A 20,879-nucleotide genomic window follows, 5' to 3' on the forward strand; every position below is an offset into this window, starting at 1 on the left:
GCTGGTTAGCCATAAAAGTGGAGGTGGGATAATGCAGCTGCGGTCAGAGATCAGGGAGGAAGGCCACTTGGCAGGTGAGAGGAGGGATTGCAAGTGGGGTCATGCTATAGCACCATGCAGTGTGATCCAAGAAGCATGAAGTGCTTGCTGAGTGCAGGGAGCTGTCCTAGGTGCTGAGGCTAGAGAGACAAAATGAAATGGCAGCTCCCAGGACACATTCTCTCAGGTTTTAGATCTGATTTTCTTTAGTCATGCATATACGCGGGTGGGCACACATGCATGTATACACATGCATATGGAGACATACTCACACATACATATACCTACAGACACACATGCATGTATCTATACACATATTCATGTGCAAATATACACATATGTGCACACACACACAATGGAACTGCAGACCCAGACCAACACTACTAGGCCACCTCACTGGAATGAATCCCTCTCTCTACTTGTGCTTTGACTTTCTGGCTAACTGTTAAGAGTTCTCCCCCGCCCCACAAAAAATGGGGGGCTGAGTGAGGCAGGTTCTATTTAGGGTCACTAGGTCTCTGTTTTCTTCTCTGTAAAATGTTAGGAAGTTGGTCTAAATGATCTCTCCAGTGGGTCCTTCAAGCTCCCAAGCGAGGGTCTATTTATTATCAGGTTCTCCTTGTGACAGAGGATGGGGCAATCTGCCAAAGACTAACAATAAATTCTGTAAGTCAGAGGAAGGAAAGAATTGGGGAATGTAGGAGTAATAAAGGCAGACTTTATAAAGGAACTGTGTATTAGCTAGATTTTTAAGAATGAGTAAGGTTGGGGCAGCTAGGTGGCCCAGTGGATTGAGAGCCAGGTCCAGAGATAAGAGATCCTGGGTTCAAATTTGGCTTCAGATACTTCTTAGCTGTATGACCTTGGGCAAGTCACTCAACCCCAACCACCCACCTAACCCTTACAGCTCTTCTGCCTTAGAACAGATATTTAGAATCAAGTCTAAGACAGATTTGTTTTATATTTTTAATTTTTATTTGGTCAATTTCAAACATTATTCCTTGGTTACAAAAATCATCTTCTTTTCCTCTCTTCCCTCCCTCTGCCCTTCCCATAGCCAACGTGCAATTTCACTGGGTATTGCATGTGTCCTTGATCAGAACCTATTTCCCTGTTGTTGGTGTTTGCATCAGGATGTTAATTTAGAGTCTACATCTCCAACCATATCCTCTCAACCCATGTATTCAAGCAGTTGTTTTTCTTCCATGTTTCTACTCCCACAGTGTTTCCTCTGAAGGTGGATAGTGTTCTTTCTCATAGATCCCTCCAGGGTCATTCAGGAGCACTGCACTGCCACTAATGGAGAAGTCCATTACATTTGATTGTACCACAGTGTGTCAGTCTCTGTATACAATGTTCTACTGGCTCTGCTCCTTTCACTCTGCATCAATCCCTGGAGGTCCTTCCAGTTCACATGGAATCCCTCCACTTTATTATTCCTTTGAGCACAACAGTATTCCATCACCAACATATACCACAATTTGTTTGGCCATTCCCCAATTGAAGGGCATCCCCCTATATTCCAGTTTTTTGCCACCACAGAGTGCGGCTATGAATATTTTTGTACAAGTCTTTTTCCTTATTATTTCTTTAGGGTATAAACCCAGCAGTGCTATGGCTGAATCAAAGGTCAGACAGTCTTTTAGTGCCTTTTGGGCATAGTTGGTTGGAGTCTTTCCAATCCAAGATCCTGACACAAAAATAACACAGTATATAAAAATAAATTCTCACAATTAGAGAGAAATAGAGGTTAGCTGATTTACAAACCAATCCCAGAAACGAGCTTTCTGAAATATTAGTTATAGAGGTCATCAGTCTGTGAAAAGTTGCTCCTGGCAATGCTATAAAGAGCACAGAGATGCAATGTGCTGCACCCCAATAGTTCTGCATCTGATCATGAAGGTGGTAATGACTTCTCCTTTCCCTCTCTCTAGTCCATTGTTCCCCTGGACACTACTACAACTCCTCCACCCATCGCTGTATCCGCTGTCCCATTGGCACCTACCAGCCAGAATTTGGCCAGAACTACTGTATAACTTGCCCTGGTAACACAAGCACTGATTTCGATGGCTCGACCAATGTCACTCACTGTAAAAGTAAGTCATTTCTCTTACTGGGATGACAGCCATAAATAGCACTGAAGAGTTTGGGATTCTATAATTGTGGAAAATAGTCATTGTTATTATGCATGGCTAAATAATGATTAAGATCACTGTTCACATCTACATGGCATTTATATATAGTTAACAAAGCACCTTCGCATACATTCTCCTGTTTTGACCATCTCTTTAACTATGAGAAAAGCAGGACAGCCATTATTGTCTCCATTTTTAGAAGGAAAAAATGAAGCTCAGGACTGGAGGCACAGGTATTATTTGGAGACCATCACAGGCAGCTGAGTGACCCAGTAGATAAGAGTACTGGATCTGAGATCAGGAAGCTCTGAGTGCAAATCCAGCCTCACACACTTATTGTGACCCTAGGTAAATCACTTGATCTTTTTATGCCTTGTTTTCCTCATTTGAAAAACGGAGATGAGAGCAGCACATCCCTTCCAAGGTTATTGTGAGGATCAAATGAGATCATATTTGCAAACCATAAAATGCTAGGTAAATGCTGGATAAAGGTTAGCTCTTATCCCTGCACTGATTCCTGGATAAAACTAATTTTCTTGCGGCAACTTGAGGTTGTTCACTAGGTATGAAATTAGAGACTAGGTTCAAAACCTAAATTTTTTATTTGTTGGCCACATGACTCTGGGCAAGCCAGGCCTCTACTGTAAGTTTGTTTCCTCCTGTACCATACTGTAAATGGTTCAGGGTATGAGAGGATGGTAGAGAGGAAAGGTCTTCAGGAGTTCTGATGCCCCTACTGGCTCTGGGCCTGTAGCTGGATTTCACCAGCCCTGGAAGTGATCGTGCTAATACAGAAGAGGGTTGGAAGCAGATGAGGAGCCAATGCCTAGAGCCTGGCTTCACTTTGGATTGGCTTCACACTTCCCATTTGACTTCAGAGGGCTAGCTTTGCAGTCCTGTGTTCCCCTGCTCTCACTAGCAGCACTTCTGTCTCATTAGTGGAGATGAGTGAGAGAAAAGATGGCCTCCATGAGCCATTCTGAGGCCTTGCAGTCACCCACAAGGCCATGGGGTCAATTTAAAGCCTCCACCCAGGAAGGCCATATCCATCATAGCCATTCTTAAGTGGACAATCCCCTTCAAACTTGGAGGAACCCATGAGGTAGCACTCCCAGATCAGGGCCCAGATCAGAAGAGTCACAGCCCGAACAGATCCTTTGTTGTCAGATGTCAGACCTGAGGGTTATAGAAAGAACTGAAGATCAATGTTTTAGGGACAACTTATTGTGATGCCACCAGCTAAGTCACTGTTATGGTTTGGGTTTTAACCCTACCCAATGTTATGGATGTCATCATTGTTTAACTAACTATTTATTTCTGGCCTCAACCTCAGGATCAAAGGATTGAAAGCCTCCACTTAATAATCTCCTGTGACAGGAAACCTCTTCCCTCCCTAGAGAGTCTGTTTCACTTTGGGATAGCGCCAGTTATTAAAGAAGCTTCTCCTTACAGGAAGCCGGAATTGGTGTTTCTGTACCTTCCACCTACTGACTCTAGTTCTGTCCTCTGGGGCCAAGCAGGACAAGGTGAATAGTTCTTCTGCCTTACAGTCAATCAGATTCTTGAAGCCAGCGATCACGTCCTCACCATCTTCTCTTACTGATGGGGGTAGGAGACAAAGGTGCTGCTCAGAAGCCCATCAATCCTCACTCCTAGGGCCAATGAAACTAACCATTTTGTAGCTCATGTGTGGCCAGCAAGAAGCCCAATCCCAATTTTAGTTTCATTCACTCCTCACACATTAAGGGTGATTAAGAGCTAGGATCAGTACAAAGTTGAGGAAAATATGGACTCTGTCCTCAAGAAGCTTCTGGTTTCTCCACAGACCAGCACTGTGGAGGAGAACTGGGGGATTACACTGGCTACATCGAATCTCCCAATTACCCTGGTGACTACCCAGCCAATGTTGAATGTATATGGAACATCAACCCTCCACCTAAGAGGAGAATTCTGATTGTGGTGCCAGAGATATTCCTGCCAATCGAAGATGAATGTGGTGATGTTTTAGTGATGAGAAAAAGTGGTAAGTGGCTGGTACCTTCAAGTCAAAGGCTCCATCTGTTAATAATGAACTAACTTCCAACCATTGTCATTACTACTACCAGTCTCATAAATACGGTAGCCAAAGAATACCGTGCAGATCCTGTTGACACTGAGATCTAAGCTAGTTTCGGAAGAGCGGAAATAGCCTGTCAGTGGCTATTTCTGTGCCAGTAAAGGGAATGTTCACGTTGGTAAGCCCACCAAACCACTAAGTATTGTCATATCATTATTACTAACATCTCATTTTTATGATTTGAGAAAGGACTCTCCCCACACCATCTCATGTCAGTTGAGTATTAAGAGGATTCTTATCCACATTTTACAAATGAGGAAACTAAGGCTTAGGGAGAGAAAACGACTTCTCCAGAATGACAAAGTGAATAAGTATCAGAGCTCAAATGAACAACATTTTCATTGAAGCTCAGCACAGTGCCACTAATCTCTTGGGGCCAATGAAAGTCCCCGTATCCCATTACTCCATAAAAGGATGATATAGGGTAGAATGTGGGAGGGAACCCTCGAAGTCACCCAGCCACCTCCTCATTTTACTGATGAGAGAGAAGATGCTCACAGCCACCCTCACACAATTCTAAAAGCCTTCTTTAGACCAAGCTCCTCCCAGCAAACAAGCCAATTATGTAAACAATACTATTGCCAATGCTTTGCACTTTTTTTAAGGCAATTTCTTCTACCTCATTGTCTCTGAGAAGCAGTGCGGTGCATTGGCAGGATCCCTGGACTTTGGAATCAGAGTGCCTCCTGGCTCAAGACCAGGCTCTATTAGTTAGGAGCAGTGTGACTGGCAAATTCCTTTCATCGTCTTCTTCAGCATCTTAGCCAGGAAATGGAAATAATAATCCCTACCCTGCACCGCCCCCCCCCCTCCCAAACACCGTTAATGGAATGAATGAGAATAACGAAACAGATGTTTGTTAAACAAAACCTTTTCCCTAAGACATAGGCCCTGACCTCAAAGAGCTCACCTCCTACCAGAGTGGAGGAGGGCTTGGGTTTGGCCTGACATACACAAAAAAGTGTGACCAGAGTTAGAGCCTAAGGAGAGGTCCACACAGTCCCCTAGGAAAGCTGTGGTAGAGGGAGATCACTTTCACCTGGGAACAAGGGCATCCCTGGCCTGAGGAGGGCTCATAGAGCACTAAGGCAGCACCTGAGCTAGGCCTAGTAAGGAAAAAGAAGACTGCAACAGGCAGAGAAGCAGAGTGCATGTTCCAGGTATGGGGCATATTCTGGGAAAAAGCATTAAGGCAACAGAGGAAAACAAGGGAGCACAAAGGGGCCCCCATTAGTGGGGAGGGACCATAAAACCTGGAATAGCTGGACAAGTTGGGTTGAGCCAGAAAATGGAAGGCTTTCCAATGCCAGGCTGAAGTCTTTATTTTATTCACTAAGCAATTCAAGATTTCCTTAGAAGGGAATGAAATGGCTAGCCCCTGGCATTGGTTACAGCAAGGAGGTGAGAATTACCATCACCAGTAGGAGCTGAGTGAGTGGAGAGATGATGGAGAGGGAAACATCAACAGGACCTGGCACGGACTGGAGGCAGGGAAGGAAGGGAAAGAGAAGAGCTTCAAATGGGCAGAAAGTGGTGGCCAAGAGGAGAGTTGGGGCCCTCCCTTCCCAGGGGATCTGTGCACCTTTCTACTGGGAAACATGATGATCTTCATCTTGTCATGACAACATCAGGCAGGCCCTGCAGAACAGCCCCAATATGGTAATGTCTACTTCACTTCGCAGCCTCACCCACATCTATCACCACTTATGAAACCTGCCAGACATATGAGAGGCCCATAGCCTTTACATCCCGATCTCGAAAGCTCTGGATTCAGTTTAAATCAAATGAAGGGAACAGCGGCAAAGGATTCCAAGTCCCCTATGTGACCTACGATGGTAAGGCTGGAATCATTTCCCATCTTCTATCTAATCCAATTCAACAGATGTTTTCTAGGCATCCCAAGACCAAACCAAAATGAAACTGGCTGTGCATTGTAATATTTAAAATAGTGGATGCCATAAACTGTAAGAGTTAAAATGGTTGAGGGTCGTAAACTGTAGTGATTAAAATAGTGAAGGATATAAATTGTGATAGATATAAGAGTGGGTGAGTAAATTGTGACCGCAGGAAATATGTTTTCATCACAGTGTCTTGTTTTAAATCAAATATAAGGTGGTCGCCAGGGAAATATTCCCAATTATGAATATACCCAAGTCAACTGTGTTTTATAGAGATTTTAATTAATAATACAATGAGGAAGAGAGAGAGAGAGAGAGAGAGAGAGAGAGAGAGAGAGAGAGAGAGAGAGAGAGAGAGAGAGAGAGAGAGAGAAAGGAAATAAATGAGAAAAGAATAGGCCGGCCCAGGCAGCCCTGGCCAACCCAGGCCTAAGCCCTCAAAGAAAAGATCAGTCAGTCTTTATATCTAAATCACTCACCACAAGATCTGTCCAAGCAAGGATTCTAGTGACACCAGGCCAGCATCATCTCAGCTGTTTTCACCAGCTCAATCCTCAATCTGAATATTTCAGAATGAGTTCCTTGAGCTCCTATCTGAGCTCCTATTTAAAGGGCAATTTCTCCTATGTCACCTCCCCTAAGTCCTTACATCTACCAATCACAGTAGACGTTTTTCAAAGGACAGCCCATTCTTAGTCCACACCTAAGAAGGTGTGGATTTTTGAGTAATTCTCACCAGGAAAGCTCTGAGTAAGTTTCCCAGTTCTTTGTTCCTTGTAAATTCACAAGTTGCTTGACCTTTATGGGTACTTAGCAACCTTTTGTATTAGTTCTAAAAATAGGCATGGCTTAAGTACAGGTTTAAGTACTTTTCATTGTTCAGCAAGGAGTTTTTCCCCCTAAAGCAGTCTTAAGTAGGGTGGAGTAGAGGTCTTCCCATTTCTGATCTAAGTAGAGTTCTCACTTTCCAAATGGGGAATGTCCCAGTAGGGAATTGTTCCAAAGGAGAATTCCACAATGGGGAATTTTTTAAACATTCACAAGTCTGAGAAATTTCAAGACTCACAGCATCAGCTGGGGTCCCAGAGTAGATATCTGTGCCGAGGACAGAGCCATAAAGAGCCGGGGTTCCTCCAACCTCTACATTAGCCAAATGCCGATTTAGTCACTTCTTGGTCAGGAGGGCACAGAAGGAAGGAGACAACTTAAAGCCAATGGTCTCAGATCACTTTTTTCCTCTCTACTTTCATTTTGCAGAGGATTATCAACAGCTAATAGAAGACATAGTTCGAGATGGAAGGTTGTATGCATCAGAAAATCATCAAGAAATTTTAAAAGTGAGTGTTTTTGCTTAAATTCCTGCAGGGCATGAACATGATAACAGACTAGGGCATGTAAGTAGTGTGACACGAGGCAGGAAGACTGGGGACAAATGTCTGACTCAGAATTTCCATTTTTCAAGGATTGATGAATCCCTAAAGTGTCACCTTTCTGTGTATGTATTCCTCAGGGAGACTCCGTTCTTAGGGTTTTACTTGGTTGTCATATTAATTTGAAAATGCCCGGGGTGCCAGGCACCAGAGCAGAGACTGTGGAATAAGACAGTGTTCTAAGGTTTAAAAGCACTTTGCACACATTGCATTCGATCACCTCCACTATTCGATCCGCCTTGTACAGGGAGGAGTACAGACATATTCCCCATTTTGCAAAGAAAGGTCAGAGGCCCAGAGAAATGACATCATCTGCTCCGCCAACTGGTAGCTGTCAGAGGGCAGTTTCAAGCCCAGGTTTCTCCTGACTATAACCAGCTCCTATTCCTCAATACAAGCTGGTCGTACCCTACATAAAAGGGAAGAGAAAGTGCAGGTTTGATGCAATGCCTTAGGGGGGGGTCTTTTACCCTGGGTGTCCCACACTCTTAGGGCAATTGTAAACAGAGCTTTTTAAGCTATAGAAGATTCTAGCAATAATAACTCCACAATCATTCTTATACCTGCCTCCTATGCTATTCCTGGACCCCACACTAGCCTAGGCACTTATCCCTACCTATGGGGACTAGGATAACAGGCTCCTTACTCCTACTCTAACAATGGCATTCAGAACAATCTTCCTTCTACAACAATCTGGTTCTGTCACTCAGCAGCCCTCAAGTCTTCAGTGGCTCCCTACCACCTACCAAGAAAAACTCATACTCCCTGTTGTCCAGTTATCCTGGATGCCCAAGGCCCTCCACAGCTGGAGCCATCCTCCCTTGCTAGCTGTACCTGACCGTATTCCCCTCGATCTACAGCCAAGCTGGATGTCCCCAAAATGTCCCTTTAAAACACCCTGTATTCTACAGGTCTCTGTCCAGACCAGTTCCTGTACTTGAAATGCAAATCAAAGGCGGGGCAGAGTCCTCAAAGTCTATTCTCAGAATCTGTGCGGCACCGAAACAGGGCCTCGGTTTTGTTTGGTGCCTGAAAGTCTGTAACAGAGCCATCCGTGTTGGCCGGGATGGGATTCCTGCACGAGCTCACATGGTCAGTCTGAGCTGCCTGTGGTTCTGTTCCATGGTTTTGACAGTAACATATTGACAGCAGCTAAGTTTACCCTGATGTATGTGTGCCAAGCTCACAACACACCTGACTGGGTGGGATATGCGCAGCTGCTAGCTCTGGGCCTGCGGAATGTGAAAACTGAGGAAAAGACATTCACAAAGGGTGAATCTGGGGGTTAGCAATAGCGTAATCTATAATCGTGCTCTCGTTTCTCTCCTGAGCCCAGTCACATGAGCCCCCATCTCAAACGCAACATGTCTGAAAGGGAATTCCATATTTCCCCCCAAACCACAGCTTTTTCTGAACTTCCCCATTTCTGCCCAGATCATCACCATCCTTCCAGTCACTCTGGCTGTTCACATCTTCATGGTCATCAACTCTTCTTAATTCTGCCTCCATACATCCCGGCCATTATGCTCTCAGGTCCTCTTCAATTCACATGGATAGCTGCCATAGCCTCCTTATTAGTCTCTTGCCTCCAGGCACTCTCCTCTCCAGTCCATGTTCCACGCAGTGAAATGATCGTTACCTGCCACTGAAGAGTTCCCATTCTGTTAGGATGTCTCCCATCCTCCATGGCTCTTCCCATCAGTCCATTAATATCATGTCCCTAGTGTCTCTCCTCTTTTGGGTGCTATCTTCCCAGTGCAAGACCTAAGTTAAATCTCCATCATTAGTCCTCTGCCTCTGATTCAGTCTTGCATTTTTCTTTCCTGGTATCCAGCAACTCCCCATTTCTATTCACTATCATACATGATTTAGAGGGAAATAACATTTAGTCTCTGGAAAAGGCCCAGGGAAAATGCCAGCCTCACTATATTGTTGTTGTCTCTGGTTAAGGCTAGGGTTGGAACAAAGACAATAAGCTGGAAGTAAAGAAGCTATTAAAGAAATCATGCTAAGGGGGCAGCTAGATAGCTCAGTGGAGAGAGAGACAGGCCTGGAGACAGGAGGTCCTGGGTTCAAACCTGACCTCAGACACTTCCAAGCTGTGTGACCCCTGGGAAAGTTGCTTAATTCGCAGTGCCTATAGCCCTTCCTGCTCTTCTGTCTTGGAACCAATATGCAATATTGATTCTAAGACAGAAGGTAAGGGTTTAAAAAATAAGTCATGCTAAGAGTATCACCTAATGACCACATTCCTCATGCCATTTTATCTCTTCTTCCACAGGACAAGAAGTTGATTAAGGCCCTTTTTGATGTGTTGGCACACCCTCAAAATTATTTCAAATATACAGCACAAGAGTCCAAGGAGATGTTCCCAAGATCATTTATCAAGCTACTACGGTCCAAAGTTTCCAGATTTCTCCGACCATACAAATAACTTTCCTCGAGCTATGCAAATTGGGGGATGGTTGGGGGTTTGGCCAAGTTGGTTGGGGGGGGGGAGATTTTTTTTGGTTTTGCATTTGTGTCAAGTATTTCATTTCCCTCCACAGTAGAAACATTTGCTGACTGAAAAGCTCTTCCAGAATTCTTGAATTCAGTTCCATATTGAAGAATCTTGCTAACAATTTATATTCATTAAAAGCCCATGGGGTAGATATTTTTACCTGGAAGAGAATGTGGGGGAGCTGAGGGCATGACCAGATGAAGACACTGATGCATGCCTGCACCAGCATCATCCGTTTTCAGTGATCTGAAAACATCTGTTTGGAAAAACACTTCTTTGCCCCAAACTTCTTTATTTCCCAGGAAGCCATGCAGTACCTTTCTTCTGAGCCAAGGAGAAAGCCCTTAACCCCAACCAACTGAGGCCAGCCAATACACTGTGGGAAGGGAAGATGTCCAGCAGAAGAAACAGCATTGGAATCTGCATTGCACCTGAACTTTGTATTTGGAATTTTCCAGGGGAAAGGAATTAAATTGTGATGTCTCTCCCCTTAGTTTCCTAGAGACTTGGGTACAGTACAAACCAAACAAGGACAAGGAATACTGACGCAGAACTCTTGTTTCACAGGCTACAAAAAATTAAGCTCTACATCCCAAGTTTTTATCAGCTCTCTTCTAATTTTCTTAAGATCTCATTCCCACATCCCGTCTCTCCTGCTATGGACACAATGACAATATTTGTCTGCAATCTGGACTCCAAAGAACTTTAAAATACAATGGATTCAAAGTTGTGGAGGGGAAGGGGGCAATAGATGTTTCCCTCTCCATAAAAGAGCATCTTAAGTACTATATATATATATATATATGTATAAATATAAAAATATATATACTTCTATTTGTGGGTACATTAGAAACACTACATTTAGTGACTGTAAATAATAATTATGCAGACATCTCTTCTCCCAAATACAACACACACACACACACACACTTTTTTTTTAGTTTTCCTAAAATTATTAAATCACTGTGCCAAGGCCTTGCAACTTACCGTCATCCCAAAAAAGAAGTCTACTGAGTTTAAGGAAACTCGTTTTTTTTATCATTAGTCTTTTCAATCTTAAGTTATTTGGTCAAATTAAAGTATTTAACTCCCATTTCCCTTGCTTTAAGGAAGTGCAGAAATTACCCTCATTTTACAGAGAAATAAGTTCAGGGAGATGAAGTCACTTCTTAGCCTCTTAGGAGTGAAAGAACTCAAAGGGACCTTAGAAATGATCTAGATCAATGGTCTTTATATGAGAATCCCTGAGGGCTACAGATTGCCTTAGAAAGCCAAGTGCTATCATTAGTCACGTTGTATGTGTTTTTATTTATTTTGCTAAATATTTCCCAATGACATTTTCATCAGGCTCTGGCCTGGTTTTTGACACCTCTGCTCAAAGAATACCCTCATGTCACAGAGGAGAAAATGGAGACTGAGAAGGAGAAAGGGCTTGCCTTTTATTAACTGGAGCTAATCAGTCCCTGGGCCAGGATTAAAACCCAGGTCTCTCATAGCCAAGCCCAGTCCACTCTGCTTACACTGTACTGCCTCCAGAAGGGGAAAATGCTTAGAAGACATCTGGAATACCACCATCGGGCCAATGCTCAGTCACCAAAGAAACAGAGAAGAATTCCCTAGTTGGGAATGAGCAGATCTGGCTTGCAATCTGTTCAAAGGAATTTAGTGATGAAGAAACAAAGAGAGTTTGCTGTGAGACTGTGTTCCTGAATAAACTCTCAGGACGCTGTAGGGAAGTTTGGTGTATTAGCATTGCTGACTGAGATTCTATACAAAGAACACCGGCTAAAGAGTCAACCCTTTCAAACAAAATATCCCAGAATATCAGAGCCAAGAGACCTCAGAGGTCACCTGATTAAAAAATCTACGTATAAGTTCTCAGTGCCTTGCACATAGTGATGCTACATAAATGCTTATTCCCTTCCCTCTCACTTCCAGGGACGGAAACTGAGGTGCACAGGGTGGGAAAGGTCACAGAGAACTGGTGAACAAGCCAGGTCTTGAACCCAAGTCTATAGATCCCAGACCAGAGTTCCTTCTAATACAGGATACAGATTCTATCTGGAATAGTTTTCCCTGGAAAAAAAAAGATTCCAATGAAAAAGGGATTTACCTTTGGTTCCTAAATTATTAAAATTAAATCATGCCCACTCAAGTTCAATTGTTTGTACATAGAATCACTTAACTTTAGAACTGGAAGAGACCATAGGCAACCCTAAGAGCAAGTCTAAGGACTACTTGCTAAGAGTTCCAATATTTCTGTCTTCAAGCAGCTCAACATTCTGGAGCTGAATGTCCCTCCTGACTGGCACTATCTTCCAGCAAATGGGCCAATCTATTGCCACTGATTACAGAATATAATTGTCACTGCTGGGTTGTTGTTTTTTTAATTAGACACCCTATGGCACAGGTGCCAAATAGGGCACATGGAGACCTGTCTGTGGGCACATGCACCATCGCCTGCCAAAGTTAGTTGCCAGAAAGGCAGAGGGACTCAGATGGAGGTGCTCCTTTCCCCCTCTCCACTGATCCTCCTCGTCCCTCCCCAATGGGAGTGCTTACTCCCTCCCCTGAGCAGAGCATGGCACATGGTCTCTAAAAGGTTTGCCATTACTGCTATAGGATGTCAAAGATTCTTTAGTTCATTGGTGGGGATGCTTTAAGCTTGAGTACAATGTCTTCATGAAATCATGTAACCAAAAGAATTTACCTTGGAGTGGCCACCACTATGATAATGGTTCCCTCTACACTTGAATAAGCTCCTGTCACAGGCATCAGCATCCTCGGGCCAAAACTCAAAGCCTGCCCAGCTTGATAGGACAGAGCTGCCACAGCTTGTGCTCCAAAGACCTAGACTTCAAGATCGCAGGGTCCTAAAGCCATAAGGATGCATCAATGAAGGGGAAAATGTTAGTGGATAACTTAAAAGTTATGAATGAAAGAAGAGAATGTTAAAGTGACCTCTGAATCATGTGAAATGAAGGGATTGGACTAAATGGTCTCCGAGATCTCTTCTAACTCAGCATTCCCTGTTCCCAAATTAATTCCAGCTGTCACATTTGATGTTTTAAGGTCCTTTCCAGCTGTAACATTCTGTATCATACCGTCCTTTCCATCTCAAATTCCTCCTAGGCTATCTATTGTATCATATGTTCTCCTAGGCCAGTAATTGAAACATTTAGAAACAGTTTCCAAATAACTGGCTGCTCAAAGGAAGCTTCTTTGAAGAGAGGGAGAGGCTGACATGAGACATGTCATCATGGAAAAGCAGTTGGGTACCTACTAACAGATAGAAAACTTGCATCAATTATTCCTAAGATTCAGACTGGCAGGGTCTTTCAGGAGGTCCTAGGTTTTAGAGCTGGGAGGAGCCACAAAGGTCATCTAGCCCAGCCCCCTTATTCTACAAAGGAAGCCAGAGAAGGGAAGTGAGTTGATCCCAGTTACAGATGTGTTAAATAATAGGAACCTGAACCTGAACCCAGAGCCCCTGCCTCTAAAACCAGGGTACATTCCCTCCAGCACCCTGGCATTTGTTATTCATTATTTCATCTCTAAGTTTAATCTGCCTTCATCTGACTTCAAAGAACAATCATTAGAATTGAAATAAACTGAATTGATTTGGGTAGCAGAAGCTAGATGCTCTGGTTCTTGACTTTATTCAAAATGTGAATCTAGGCATTTTTCAAAGGCATAAACAGCTGACTGGATATTTGTTTGACTGCGTCTACCTTCTGTTGGTTGCATAATATATCATTTATATCCTTATTCTTTAAAATGTGGCTACTGACATACCTTAAAACCAGGGACCACTCTGGATGCCGTCCTCCCCATATCAGATAAGAAGCCATGTGAGGAAACATGAACTAACAGAATTGGAATGAAAGACAGGAATTCATTCAGCTAGGCTTTAAACTAATTGACTGCAGGATCTCAAACAAATCAGTTCTCTCCTCTGGCCACCAACTCCTCTCTGTAAAATGAGGTGGCTGTGTTTGATAATGTCTCTAACATTCTAAAAGTAGGGACAGAGAAAAAGCTCTGGATCTGAAGGTAAGGGGGTAAGGGACTGAACTTACTGCTGTTATGGCCTTTAGAAAATCACATAATATTTCTGGGTCTCAATTCCCCCCGCCAGTAAAATGAGTTTAGACCTGGTGATTTTTAAGATCCCAGTTAGTTCTAACAGCCTAGGAATGTGAAAAATCTGCTAATTTCCCATCTATCCCCTAAAGTTTTCTGCAGTGTTTATGATCCAAAATGTCCTTTTTTTTTTCATCTTCCATCTTGGCCATGAAATATGAGCATAATGGGACTTCATCTCCTAAAGAAGGCATATGGGTATCCAAAGTGGCATCTTTTCTAAAAGCCAAGATCATGGTGTTATTCTAGGTCACCATCATCATCCCACCAACAAATCATGCTTTCCCTTCGATGGTGGGAGTCACAGGATTGAATCTCAGAGTTGGAAGGGGCTTTGAATTCTAGCCCAAACGAACAAAGGAATTCCCTTTCGAGCCTCTCTGACAGCTTCTGCCAGAAGGCAGCTGGTAGACAGGAAACTTATTGGAACTCAAGGCTGCCCCTTCCTCTTTGGTATAGTTCTTGTTGTTAAAGGAAATCTTTTTTTGCTGTGAGCCAAAATCTATCCCTCTGGAAATTCTACCCAACTTCCATTCTACCACCATTCTTCTCTCTACTTCAGCCACAAGGAACTACGAGTGACATCTCCTGGAGCATTCATCTCTCACCGCAACCCATATGGGTCAGAGACACCAAGGCCTAACACATGGACTGGAAGGTCAGATTTCTAGGAAATCTGACTACCTTCAATTTACTCTTCCATATTTGAGAGTAGATTAATATTTGGGTTAAAAAGTACAGCTGTTTAGAGCCTGCCACAACTTCCACTGGGAATCCTCAGTAGGAACAATCTACTATTTTCTACTCATCCAAGAGACCTCAGTACTTTGGTGAAAAAGAGCCCTCCTGTACTGGAATAAGGACATCTGCATTAAGTTTCTCTTCCACCACCAGTTTGCTATTTGACCTTGGACATTATCAATTAAAGACTGGTCTAAACATCAATCTCCTGATCTGCAAAGTGCCTTGCTGACCTCACAGGTTGTTAAGAGTCAAATGAGTTAACAGCACAATGAAAAATTTAAAAAAATTAATAAAAATACAAGGAACTATTATTATATTCCTTATTACATTCCACTCAAGTTGTTTTTCATTACTGCTTGGTGCTTCCATCAGATTGCTTGGCTTGGAATCTTGGCTCTCCTACTTCCAGTATGGCCCTGGCAATGTCACTTGCCCCATTCTCTTATTCCTGGTTTCCATATCTGTAAACTAAGGTGGTTCAAACAGATCATCTCCTGAGACCCTTTATACCCCTAAATCCTATAAATTTATCTATGGTAGGTATCTTTTCACACTGAAATCATCAAGTACCAGAAAGGCTGAAGTAAAAGCTCCCTGGATTTTCAGGTCATAGAATCCCAGGGGTGGAAAGAACCTTAGAAGCCATCTAGACCAATCTGAGCAAGGTCTCTGCAATTCTCATGACATAGAAGACAACTGGATGCTCTAAGAGCCAAAACTTCCCTCCCAGCTACATGTGATTGGTTTTCATTTCATCACTAGCGATACTCTATCACAAGGACTTGAGAGACCGAATTTTAGAAATCAAAGCAAAAGGTGTCCCATCCATTCAGATACAGGAGAAGTCTAAAAGATGGCTGAACTAGTTTTAAAAAATGAGCACTCTATGCTCCTCCTGTCCATTAGCAAAAATTAAAAATAAAAAACCTAGGAGCCCAAGTATGGTACCACCCCAAAAGAAAATACTTACCAACAAATCAATAATTACTCCTGGAGTACCTTCCAAGTGCTGGGGCCTGTGTCAAGTGTTACAGGGACGCCAACAATGATAAGGTCTGGACCCTGCCTGTAGGGAGCATACAATCCCCCAGCCAATGAACCGCCATGAGGAGCTTGGACCCAGACTTCCTGACACAATCAGTGCCGTCTTATAGGCTAACTATTCCTGACCCCCAGCTCAGCATGGTGCTGAGCAAAAGACCAACTGAAAACTCCCGTAGACACAGATCAAAAGCCAAACTCACTGTGGCACGCTCTCAAATTAGCCATGGAGTGTCTTAGGACAAATTAACCATAGGTGACCGATAAATCTAATTTATGTACATTAAATCTCCTTATTACTGATTCTAATTGTAAAATTAGAGGTGTATTCCTCTGGGAAAAAAAATTCACACCCTCACAGCACAATCAAATCATATCCTAAAACCTACCCCAAACAAAATCATTTATGTGCAGGATGCAAATGACCATGTTGGCTTCACATTTTTTATACTGTTCTAAATTTCACAGTATGCTTTCTCCATTAAATGATCTTTCTCTCATAAAACCCTATAAAAGCTCTGTGGAAATAAGTAAAATGGCAAATGAAGAAATCATGTTTGACCCAAATTGACTCAAAATGCAGTTAAGTTTGCTTTCCAGGGTCAAAAACTATTATGAGATCTCGAAAACAAAGGTTTCTACTCCTACTGAGACTCATTAGTGGAAGATATTATTTACTTATATGTTATATTGCCATTTTGCACTTCATCATGGAATCAGGAGAGAAGGCTTTCACAAAATCTTTCCTATGAAAAACCATGTACAGGAAGAACAGCCATTAGCAGACCACCTTCTTGAGTTACAGTCTGCATATATACTCCATTTGGGGGCATGAGTCCAGTATTTCATCTCACCATTCCATTTTAAATGTCTGAATTTCACATGCAGTACACAATAATAAATGGACAAGGGACCTTCCTTGGCATCTTCATTCCAAAGGCGGCCTCTCAGAGAGCAAAGGGAAGAAGTTTAAATAACAACTTCTATCCATTTAAAGCCAAGAACAGTGGAATTCAAGAAACCTGGGTTTGGAAGGTGGCCCTAAATGTTGGGAGTTGCATTGTAGTCTGACTTGAGAAAGAATTCTGCATTGTATTCAAGTTGATCAAGGTTGTAGGCAATGAGATTCCATTTATAATCTCTATCTTCCTACTGGTTTGGGTGTCAGCATTTAATCCCAACATGCTCTGAACAAAATTCAGGTATGACTAAATAACATGTTACTGGAAAAATTGGACTCATTTACTTCCATTCTTCATTGAACCTGTGGCCATGCCATCCAGTGATATAGAATGCCATTCATTCTCTCTCTTCCATATCTTTCGGTAAATCCCTAGAGGAATAATCAAAGGTACAGTGGGCCTTCCTCTAGTTCTTTAGAGAGGTGCCATAAGAACATGTCTGTCTCCTGAGGACATTTTTCTCTTATGTGAATGAGAAAGTGGCTGGGTCTTTTTGCTTCATGTCTCAAACATCTTTCTTTTCTCTCTGCTTGTCATAGTTTCTTTTTATGTGCATTTTCAAAAAATATTGCTTTTCAATTTTTTTAATCCTACAAAAGACATTCCAAAGTTGATAGAAGTAAATCTTAGAGTAAATAAGGGCTGCACAGTGTCTAAGGTCTTGTCCATTAGAATTTTCCTTCTCCTAGCACCTAGGGAGGGGTTTTGAGGGCAAAGAGGAGTATATTTGTCAATGGAGTCAAAACCCTCAGCACAGAGAATCCTTCAAAACTGGAAGAAAGCAAGTCTGATGGAGATAGAATGGTTCTCCACCATTATTTTCATCAAACGCTGGGCAAGCAGGGCAATTTAGACCAGTGATGTATGGCAATATCTCCTGGAAGAACTCAGGCTACCATGCTGCCTCTGGCTGGTCTATTTTTCATGGTTAGCTGCTGCCCATGGTATTCCAAAGAAGAAAAGCAAAGGCCTGGATTTTTCATTTTACCATGGAAGATTCTGACTATCATCACAGGGCTTGTCATCTGCAAAAGATCCCAGGGAATGTGTTACAGCATCAACTGTGCTTAGAGTTAAGCAATGAGATGAAGGTGAAAAAAGTCATGGGGAGCATAAAAAGCCAAGTCCTCACCACTGAAAGAACCATATAGACATTTTAGTGTGGCATGCCCACTAGAGAAGGTGTCATCGTCTACACAGTCTGGATCTTGTCTATCAAACCTGACTGAAATAAGAAGCCCGGGCTTATTGACCTGGGATCCGAGACAATTCAGGATGGAGCAGAGGCAGCAGAGAATAATGGAAAGGGCACTGGATTAGGAGTCAGAGACCAAGATTTGAATGCTGGATGTGCTATTTACTACTACTGAGACCCTGAATAAACTACTACCCTTTTTTTCTGGGCCTCAAAATCAAGATCCTAGTAAAAGGATTGAGTTGAAAAAACATGATCTTAAAGGTTTCTCCCAGCTCTGAATCCTGTGACTCTGTGATCCTAGTGCTACCTAACTGCTGCTGGTGATACTAAATTTTATCCATTTTGTAAATGATTTTAATTGTAAATGATCATAAAAGATGATTTTTAGGATGGAGCAAAGTTTGCAGATAACCAGAGTTTTTTAAGAGGAGCTAACATGCCAGAGCCTGAGCTGTCCCAACACCAACCAGCCAGCATCAAATGCAGAAAAGAAAGACATCTATCTTCTGTCTTTTTTTGCTTTGATATAGCAAAAGCTTCATTTTCTATGTCAAGCTATATGCAAATAATGTAATTACACTTTTTGAAAACCATTTTATTAAAATAAACATGGAATGGAACTACACAATTCTTCTAGCTTATTTCTGAGACAATATTAGGCATGTGCTAAGCACAGCAGATACAAAAGATGGTAAAAGCAGCATGATTCTTGCCCTTAAGGAGATCGCATTTTGAAGGAGGAACCAAGTGCATGCAAATAACTCTGGCCATACAAAATACATACAGTATAAATCGTAGGCAACATCACACAAGAAGGCATTACAGTCGAGGAAATGGGGGACTCCTCCTTGAGAAAGCAGGAAAATAATTTATTAGCCGAGTCTTGAAGGAAGTTGGACACTCAGGGATGTAAGGGCACTTAGGTCATACACGTAGTCCAAGATAAATATCTTGCGCATCAAATTTCTACACAACCAATCTTTTTTTGTTGTTGTTGCTAACTTTCATTATAAAATTGGAGATGTGTTCCTCCAAGTGCATTTTGACCCCAATACATAATTTCACTTTCTAACCAAGTCAATTCAAAGAAATATATATCCTGCGTCTACTTGTAATGTACTGACTTGAGCCCTAGGGATACAAAGATGAAATAAAACTTGGTCCTTATTCTTAATAAGCTTGTCATCTAACACAAGAGATATATCAAGCAAATTTGGGGGGGACCTGCCCTATGATTTCATTTTCAACTCCCCAAGAGAAAACTTCTTCCACCAATGGAAGCCAGCTACCTGCTCTGCAATTTACAGTCTTTTTTTCCTTTTTAAAACCTTCATTTCTGCCTTAAAATCAATACTATGCATTAGTTCTAAGGCAAAAGAGTAATGAGGGAGAGGCAAGAGGGAAAGTGACTTGCCCAAAGAATCTACAGTCTTAAGGAGCTGCCTCAGCCATTAAAAGGTTAAGGGACTTTTCCAAGACCACCCTATGGGTGTGAATTTTAGATTTACTCCATCCTGCTTAGTCTAACAAAACAGGAATATCTATACCCCTACTTAAGGATTAAGTATTGAGGAGGATGGCCTATGACAGATATGTGCTAGCAAATGACAAATCAGAAACAACTGACAGACTCCCTGGGCTATTCTATCATGGTACATGTGAGATGCAGTTAGTGATGTAAAAAATGGTCTATATATTTTGCGTCACTTCCTCTCTCGGCCTCTTTTCGTGGAGAGGTGGCTCTGGCTCTTGTGGCAGAGAGGTGGCTGGTGGCAGCATGCTGAGCGTCTTGGCGTCTTGGTGTGGCTGCAGCTATTCTCCAGGTTTGGCAGTGAGCCTCCTTGATACAATACTGGAAGAAGCTTAGTAGCCTAGTTCAGGTGAGGAGCTTCACTGAGCTCTCTCGGAGTTTAGGCTGATTCTTTTTTTCCCTCCTTTTAGTTTTTCCTAAAAACGCCATCCTCCTAGGAGACCCCTCATCTCGGAGGAGGTCTCGTGGCTGGAAGGTCTCTGAACTCCCCTTGGCTCGGGCTAAGCTGGAGAAATCTTATACCCTTTTCCCTCTCTCTTCTTCTTAATTCCTTCCCTTTATATTAATTAAATCACCATAAAATTCCCAAACTGATGAGTATTTTTATTGGGATTTGAATTAATCCCTGGCAACCAACTAAATTTATATTTCAGTGAAAAAAATCCTAAATTTACCCCTTACATGGGTCAGAAGTAGGACTTAATCCCAGGTCTTTCTGACACTGAAACTGGATCTCTATCTACTATGTCACACTATTGACCACTCACACCATGGAGAGAAGTATAACACTATACAATACAAGATGGTGTGGTGGGGGCAGCTGGGTAGCTCAGTGGATTGAGAGCCAGGCCTAGAGACGGGAGGTCCTGGGTTCAAATCTGGCCTCAGACACTTCCCAGCTGTGTGACCCTGGGCAAGTCACTTGATCCCCATTGCCTAGCCCTGACCGCTCTTCTGCCTTGGAGCCAATGCACAGTATTTACTCCAAGAGGGAAGGTAAGGGTTTAAAAAAAAAGCAAGATGGTGTGGTGGTGGAAAAGGAGCTATCTAGGCAGAATGTTCTAGGAAATTTTAATACAAGATATTACATATTTAATAAGAAAACACTTACTTAATGAAATATTAACCCTCTAAATAGA

The 20,879-nt window shown here is 42.5% G+C and overlaps 1 protein-coding gene across 6 annotated transcripts in view; it reads left to right on the forward strand.

Annotated features, from left to right (window-relative positions):
* The window catches only part of SCUBE1 (signal peptide, CUB domain and EGF like domain containing 1), a 221,620-nt gene extending 202,788 nt beyond the window's left edge, over positions 1 to 18,832 (forward strand). For all 6 annotated transcript variants that reach the window (XM_007502787.3, XM_016425590.2, XM_007502786.3 and 3 more), the window contains 5 exons: positions 1,974 to 2,135; positions 4,000 to 4,197; positions 5,973 to 6,125; positions 7,446 to 7,525; positions 9,900 to 18,832. In XM_007502787.3, coding sequence (XP_007502849.1) covers positions 1,974 to 2,135; positions 4,000 to 4,197; positions 5,973 to 6,125; positions 7,446 to 7,525; positions 9,900 to 10,052 — 746 coding nt within the window. In that variant the 3' untranslated portion in view covers positions 10,053 to 18,832. The remainder of the gene's footprint in view (positions 1 to 1,973; positions 2,136 to 3,999; positions 4,198 to 5,972; positions 6,126 to 7,445; positions 7,526 to 9,899) is intronic.
* The last annotated feature ends 2,047 nt before the right edge of the window (positions 18,833 to 20,879 follow it).

The sequence above is a fragment of the Monodelphis domestica genome, chromosome 5 (genome assembly GCF_027887165.1).
Source record: "Monodelphis domestica isolate mMonDom1 chromosome 5, mMonDom1.pri, whole genome shotgun sequence".
Lineage (NCBI taxonomy): Eukaryota > Metazoa > Chordata > Mammalia > Didelphimorphia > Didelphidae > Monodelphis > Monodelphis domestica.